At 43.6% G+C, this 8422-nt stretch overlaps 1 protein-coding gene across 1 annotated transcript in view; it reads right to left on the bottom strand.

Annotated features, from left to right (window-relative positions):
• Positions 1–3662: 3662 nt before the first annotated feature.
• LOC134463517 (7-methylguanosine phosphate-specific 5'-nucleotidase-like) overlaps positions 3663–8422 on the bottom strand; it is a 9343-nt gene continuing 4583 nt past the window's right edge. Inside the window, exons 8-10 of the mRNA XM_063216713.1 lie at positions 7287–7449; positions 5640–5840; positions 3663–5055 (exon numbers count right to left, since the gene is read on the bottom strand). Coding sequence (XP_063072783.1) covers positions 4939–5055; positions 5640–5840; positions 7287–7449 — 481 coding nt within the window. The 3' untranslated portion in view covers positions 3663–4938. The remainder of the gene's footprint in view (positions 5056–5639; positions 5841–7286; positions 7450–8422) is intronic.

Here is an 8422-nt window from a genome sequence, read left to right as displayed (position 1 = left end):
GCCAAGCTTGCGAGATGTTATCCTCTGGCAACACAACAAGTTATGTTGTCAACTTGTAGGAAACTAATCTCGCAAAAGCACACTACAACTGATCGATTGCTCAACACCTTCTTACTTGAAACTTGAAGTTGGCCATAACATAGTACAAGATCATTATTAATGCAAGACAATTATTGCACCTGATCCTGGTTTACAGTTCGTTATAAAATACCTGATCCTGGTTTACAGTTCATTAGAAAATACTTAGGACTAGATGTCAGCGATCAGCCTTTGCTCGGATGCTAACATCTTACAGCAGGGTTCTGATGCGTTTCACTGTGTGAAGGTTTGCATGTGTGTGTGTTAGTGCGTGTAAAATACATGTGTTTTTTATGTGTTCTGGTCCCCCTTCATGTGTGTACTGTGTACTGAGTGTTTTGGGTTACTGTTACTGTAAGTGAAAACTGGCATCATTCAAAGGCGTTTTTATTTCAGTGGATTCCGCGTTGGGGTGCAGCGACTTTGCATGTTAAGTGCGCTACAATGCTGCAGAAAAGCAATTTTGTCAGGAGACCAGCAGGGGCGTCGTCAGACCTACTTTACAGGGGCACGTGCCTAGGTATTGATTTGCTGTGCCCTGGTATGAGTTTCACAAAAAAACAACAACCTTGCTACCTTGGAATTTATCTCAAGTTTAGATACTGAGTAATCTACAGAATGCGTACAAAATAGTGCACATGCACATCTTAAAATAATATGATTAATTTACAAGCTTTTTAAAATAAAGCTTTGCACGCTCACATTATCTCTCTGTGCCCTACTGTGCCGCTGTACAGCATTAGGTCGGCCGACGCCCCTGGTGACCAGACTCACGAGAGGCAAATAGTTTTCTCACCGGCGGGGTATTTCTGTTGCCCTCGGAGACCGAAACCACCCCTAACCCTAACCTGTTACAGGGTGTAAAACACAAGTTAACATGCAAAGTCATAGACTGTTCAAAGTCCGCATTTTCTCCAAACGCAGTTGCATGATGCCATGTTGGTTTTGGGTTACTGTCTCTCTGTGTTCAACACTCACGATTATGCTGCCTCTTAAGATTTTAAAAAACTTTTAATTTAAGATTTAAAAAAAATAAATAAAAGTTTTTAATAAAATTAACAGCTTCCCTCGTGTTGGGCAGTTTTTACATTTTTGTTTTGATTAATTCTCCTTTAGCCTTCCGTCACACGCACGCACGCACGCACACACACACACACACACACATCATTCACTCTGCCACGATCACTGCCTAAATAACTCAAGCACTTCAACTTAAACTAAAACACGACTTAAAGGATAACTTCAGCCAATTTCAACATGCAGTTGTAATGCTCACACTACCCTGGACTTGTCAGTACCTGATATTTTCTTTATTTTTCTTCAGCCTTTTCTGAGATCCTGGGGTCCATATCTCGAAAGCGTCTTTGGATTTAGTGGTGAGCATCACTGTCGAGAGAGTTGAGTCGCTCTTACGAAGGACTTTGCTACCATCGTTAGCAAAGACGCTTTCGTGAATGCCACCCCAGATCTCAGAAAGTACTGAGCCGAAAAATTCAGCATCACCAGGTACTGACAAGTCAAGGGTAGCGTGAGCAATACAACAGCATATTGAAATTGGCAGAAGTGGTCCTCTAAACTCATACATACTGACTAAAACTCAGATGCTAAGACAGGAGTATCATTGAAGATCCCTTACATCCTGGCTCCCATCTCTTCACACTGTTGCCCTCTCTCTGGCAAGCGCTACAAGGCATTACCAGCCAGAACCAATAGGATGAAGAACAGCTTCTTCCCCAAAGCTGTTACAACAATGAACTCTCAGTTACTGGACAATGTTCATCTATAAAGGACTGTGCACCTTGTAGGGAAGCTCAAATCTCAGTATACTTTGTATAAAGACGGTATTAAAGGATAGTTCCGGCGTAAAATGAAAGTTTCACCATCGCTTTCCCATGCCACATAATGTATCTAATGATGAGCCATTCCGGGCAATGCCGCGCCGTTATGGAGTTAGCTTATTTTAAGCTTTTTGGTGAAAAACGCAGCCAACGTATCACGGCGGGGCCAATTATAAACCTACTCTTTTCTGATGTTTCCCCGCTATAAACAACTTCAAAAACGCTACACACTTCATCACAAAGGTCTCGTCAATCAAACCGAGGCACAGAGAATGTCATCGAACCACACAATCTTTCACTGGCCAGTGTTTTCAGAGGTGTCTCACTGTTGCAACTCTCTGACCCGAGCAGACGCGAGATACGGTTGCTGACCCGGATGCAGGCTACTCAATCAGGTGGCTAGGTAGGCTAAACATGGTCCGCGGTTCGCACCGGCTACGACCGTAAAATGAAAAGCTGGAACCCCGACCGTTTTCACCGACTGCCACTGTCTAAACCAGCCATATTACGGGAATGGCTAATAGCATTAGAAGTGGACGAAACTGACATAAAAACCCGGAGGGATCGCTACTACCGTGTGTGGAGGGAGCATTTCGAGGATGATGGATGATGGCTACAAGAAGAGTAAGGGAGATGGAACACCTAAACGAAACCGTCTAAAGAGGAATGCTGTGTCAAAAAGGCGCATGGCTATGGAGGTATGTTTGAAGAGAGAGAAACATGTGTAAATGTGTCTGGCTCATGAATCTTGACTGTCTGTGAATCTGTGAAACCGGTTGCAACACCGCGCGTCTTTGCCAGCAAGCACTCTGTTTTGGGAAGGCATAGCCTACAGGTACAGTAAATGTAGCCCACTACAGGAGATAAATACACTGTCAAAACAAACTAGCGCGGGATGGCAAGTGAAATTGTGCGACCTGAGGCATTCGATGTGGTTGATGTCAAGCATGCTAGAGTAGTTTCAGTGAAGTAGACTCTAATGACCAGGGCGCGCGAGGTCAGATGGACCATTACGCAACGGAGGAGGGCTGGAGGAATTTATAAAGTCGTACTAGAAGTACTCTTACAGATGTAAATACACCACCAGTGGTGTGTTATTACAAAGCTGAATCCATGTTATATTATACCGTGTTGCAATTACTTTGTAAGAGTAGTCTGCCTACCTGTACTCTCCATGCAACTCTTCAAATCTGCTGCCTGCACACACGGTAGCGATCCCTCCGGGTTTTTACGCCAGTTTCGTCCACTTCTAATGCTATTAGCCATTCCCGTAATATGGCTGGTTTAGACAGTGGCAGTCGGTGAAAACGGTCGGGGTTCCAGCTTTTCATTTTACGGTCGCAGCCGGTGCGAACCGCGGACCATGTTTTGCCTACCTAGCCACCTGATTGAGTAGCCTGCATCCGGGTCAGAGAGTTGCAACAGTGAGACACCTCTGAAAACACTGGCCAGTGAAAGATTGTGTGGTCCGATGACATTCTCTGTGCCTCGGTTTGATTGACGAGACCTTTGTGATGAAGTGTGTAGCGTTTTTGAAGTTGTTTATAGCGGGGAAACATCAGAAAAGAATAGGTTTATAATTGGCCCCGCCGTGATGCGTTGGCTGCGTTTTTCACCAAAAAGCTTAAAATTAGCTAACTCCATAACGGCGCGGCATTGCCCGGAATGGCTCATCATTAGATACATTATGTGGCATGGGAAAGCGATGGTGAAACTTTCATTTTACGCCGGAACTATCCTTTAAGACGGTCTTAAGATGGTTAGCAACGACAAGAATCGAGAGTATCATTGAAGGAGTATCATTGAAGATCCCTTACATCCTGGCTCCCATCTCTTCACACTGTTGCCCTCTGGCAAGCGCTACAAGGCATTACCAGCCAGAACCAATAGGATGAAGAACAGCTTCTTCCCCAAAGCTGTTACAACAATGAACTCTCAGTTACTAGACAATGTTCATCTATAAAGGACTGTGCACCTTGTAGGGAAGCTCAAATCTCAGTATACTTTGTATAATGACAATAAAGGCTTTCTATTATATTCTATTCTATTTCTACGCATACAATGAGACTGAATACTGACTAAAATGACATACTGGCCATGTTTACATGATGTTTTTAATTCCAAATTAATAATTCAGAATTAAATAGTTCTGTTGAGTTTACAAAATGCACTTTCATTTAATTCTGAAATGTGAATTGTTCACTTGATGTTTTCAAAGTGGAATTAAGTTTCATTCGGAATTCAATTGAGTTAATTAGGAATTAAATGTCCCATGTCACCAAAGCCACTGACTAAATAACTATCACTCTGTTGAAGAGTCATGAGGACCAGCTGTAATCTCACTGTAAAGGAGCAACGTTGTGACGGAAGCATCCTGGAGCCTGAAGACAATTACCATTCAGTCATTAGAGCGTCTTCGCTTGACATACATCATCAAGTGTTACATCACCCAGTCATGACTACGTCATCCTATCGCGTCATGACAATGTGTCATCATATCAGTCTATCATGACAATGCATTATATCAGAAGTCATGCAACATGTAGAGACATGTAGAGAAAACGTCATCATATCACATGACATGACAATACGTCAAGACAAGCCGTTATATCATATCACGTCATGACAACATGTCATTATATCATGTCATGACATGTTACCATCAAGTCATGATAATGCATTATCAGTTTATCATGATAGCTTCTTCATACTGCCATACGTGAGCCCTGCAGCCCCACGATAAAATATAGGAAGACGAAAAATATAACTAAAATAAATGTACGTTTAAAATAAAACGTGACTAAAATAAAAGTGAAACAAATGTAAATACAAAATAAGAATGTAAAATAAAAATCCGGATGGCGGCAACAGCAGCATTGAGTGGGGTCGCTAGGTAGCACTGATGTAGTTAGGTAGCCTTCAATACTACAGCAGTCCGGATTTAGTCTACTGAGAACAATAGCAGCAGTAAGTAGGAGGGGCTACTGAATGAGGAAGTGTCCTATAGCGTTGTGGGGTAGGGTCAAAGGTGGGTTGCCATGGAGATGTGGCGTAGAATGGCGTTGGGGACGTCCAGTGTCTCGTCGCGTTCCAGAACGATGTCGTACGTGGAGACATAAGCCGGCCTTCGTGCCTCGACCTGGAACATGCACGCACGCATACGCACCCAAACATATGAGGGGTTATGTAGGGACGTAAGCCAACCTCCGCACCTTCTGGCCTCACATTGCACGTGTCTGTGTCAAATGAGTGTATAGTGACAGTGTGTGTGTTTGCGTGTATTGATGTTTAAAACTTACATCGTCACTGACTGTGCGCGCATTGTTGACTCAAACACACACACACACATTTCAAGACAGTGTAGACCCAAAATAGAGAATACCTACAGTCCTGAAGCGTGTACATTTGTAAAGTATAGAGATCCTAAAAATACACTTGTAAATGGTATTCCGAGAGTGACTAGGCTGTTCCAGAAACATAGGAGATGTTTGTGGTTACAAGAAAGAAACTTACTGGACACCATCAGAAATGCCCGTATCTGTGGCGCCCACTTCATATCTGAAGTTATTGTGACCATCCATTTTCTAATTTCGGGAAAAAACAACTAGCTAGTTTCTTTACAAATGTGCGGTCCATGGTCAATTCTGCTACAAAATGCATGCACAGTTCGATTACGTCACATCTGTGTATAAACAGTAAAGGGGTCTATAGTGTGCGTCTCACCTGATCGTTTAGGTATCCTATCTTCAGCACCTTCTGGACTCCAGGCAGCTGGTTGGCCATGCTGACATCACCAAGGGAATCTCCTAGCAACAGCACGTAGGGGCGGTCATGTGACCTGGATATATGGGCAGGACTTAGACAATGCCCCGCCCCCTTATTGAAGCTGTGGATGAGAGGCTCCACGAAGCCCTCGAGCACACCCTGGAACACACACACACAATCAATTTATACAAACATAAACACTATGTTGACTCACACATGAACTTAAATGCCATCCCATTCCTAACCCACAGGGTTCGATATGATGTCGGTCCACCTTTTGCAACTATAAGAGCTTCAACTCATCTGGGAAGGCTGCCCACAAGGTTGAGGAGTGTGCTTATAGGATTTTTCCCCCATTCTTCCAAAAACGCAATGGTGAAGTCACACATTGATGTTGGTCGAGAAGGCCTAGCTCTCAGTCTCGGCTTGAATGCATCCCAAAGGTGTTCTATCTGGTTCAGGTCAAGACTCTGTGCAGTCCAGTCAATTTCATCCATGTCTTTATGGACCTTGCTTTTTGTACTGGTGCAGTGTCATGTTGGAAGACGAAGAGGTGAACTCCAAACTGTTACCACAACGTTGGGAGCATGGAATAGTCCAAAGTGTTCTCTTTCACTGTTCCTCAGTGATGGAACAATTTCCCAGAGGCAGCAATACTAATGCCTTGTGTACACCAAGCTCTACCTACGCTACCTGAGCGGTGGAAGTCATTATTTCTCTATGGAGGGAAGGCGAATGAAGCTTCCAGAGCGAATCCACCAGGAGTGAAGCAAACTGAGCGAATTTTAACGATAAAGTCAAGCTAATCGTATGGTAATGAGCTATGACGCGGTTTGGCGAAAACCAATTGGAACGTTCATATCTCCGAATGTCCCAGGCTGTCAAGCCAGAGCCGTTATGTGATTAGCTGAATCAAACATGTCAATGCCGCGTCCAGAGCGAATTCATGGTGAAACTTCTTCAACCACCTCAGCTATCTGGGTCGCGTAGGTAGCGCTTGGTGTACAAGGCATAAGCATATCTCTTTCAACTTTCAAGAAGCAAGTAAAGACTCTTCTCTTTCGAGACTACTAATGCTTGAGCTGGCCCCAGTCCCCGGCCAGACTCTTAGGTTTGAGGTGTTTGTGTGTCTACTCTACTCTACCCTGTGTTTATTTACTTTCAAAAAAACAAAAAAACACGAACCCTACTTAGTAGCATCTGCATTTATTGTTCTGTATATTTCCTGTGCACTTTGTATTTGCTAATGATGTTGACAATGATTATGTCCTCTATTGTAAGTCGCTTTAGTAAAAAGTGTCTGCCAAATTCAAGGTAATGTAATGTAATGTAATAATGTCTTGGTATCCTGTTACAACGCTGAAGGAACATCTCAACTTTCACATCACAGCTTTTCTGTTTCTGCAGGTTTCTAAGCTGCCATGTTGGACATGCCAAAGGAAAATAAAAAAAGACCCAACAGCTATTTTGACGACCCTTTCAAACCGAAGTCGAACCGAACAGAGTGTGTGTGTGTGTGTGTATTGTTGACGGTTATGTAGTTGGTCTGTATGGAGATTGTGAGTGTGTGTGTGTGTGCCTGTGTGCGTTTGCGTGCGTGCGTACCTCCTTATTAAAGGTCATGTAGTTGGCCTGTATGGAGACGGTGTGTGTGAGCAGGTGGTGGTGTTTCAGAATCTCCTCCACGATGTCTCCAACACCAGCAGAGAATATCAGCAGCGGAACACCACACCTCTCCAGAGTAGAGAAGAACAGAGCATAGCCATCCCTACACACACACACACACACACACACACACACACTATGAGCAGAGTGATACCACAGCCATGGAGCCAAGAGAAGAACACACTGTAGCCCATGAACTCCAGTGTGGAACGGTCATAGGATGCCACCTGTGCAACAAATACAGTTGTGAAATTTCCTTGCTCCTAAATACTCCAAATTCAACTGTCAGCTTTATTATAAGACTATGGAAGAGTTTGGGAATAACCGCAACTCCACCACCAAGTGGTACGCAACGCTAACTGATGGAGAGGGCTCAGCGGATGCAGAGGCATGTAGTGCAAAGAGGTGGTTGACTTTCTGCACGCCCAATTGCCACAGAGCTTATCATTTCATGTGACCTTCAAAAGAGCCAAAGAGCAGTACGCAGAGCGCTTATATGAATGGATTTCCATGGCTGACCAGCTGCATTCAAGCCATACATCACCAAGTGCAATGTAAAGCGTCGGGTACAGATGAAAGTCTGGTATGGACGAATTTCACGGTCCTAACCTGAACCAGAGAGAACACATTTTGGATGAATTAGAGCGGAGACTGAGAGCCAGGCCTTCTCAACCATCAGTGGGTGGCCTCACCAATGCTCTATTGGAGGAAGGGTCAAAAATTCCTATAAACAGACTTCTCAACCTTGTGGACAGCGCTTCCTAGATAAGTTGAAGATTTAATATCTGCAAAAGGTGGACCGAAATCATATTATGGAACCCTATGGGTTATGAACGGAATGGCACTGTAGTTCATATGTGAAATGTGAATCTAGGCAGATGAGCAAATACTTTTGGCAATTTACTGTAGTCCTCATAGTGTAGTCCACTTCTTTTCAAGACATTTTCAAGTCAGTGATGTAGTGACGTAATAACGGTGCGACCAGATGCATTTAATTCACTATCGATAATATAGCAATATTCACTATCAACTACAGCTACAACGATACATTCAACTCATTATTTGGTTCGCATCAC

Source organism: Engraulis encrasicolus, chromosome 14 (genome assembly GCF_034702125.1).
Source record: "Engraulis encrasicolus isolate BLACKSEA-1 chromosome 14, IST_EnEncr_1.0, whole genome shotgun sequence".
Classification (NCBI taxonomy): Eukaryota; Metazoa; Chordata; class Actinopteri; order Clupeiformes; family Engraulidae; genus Engraulis; species Engraulis encrasicolus.
Note: the sequence above shows the minus strand (reverse complement) of the source record. Positions and strands in the feature narration are given on the sequence as shown.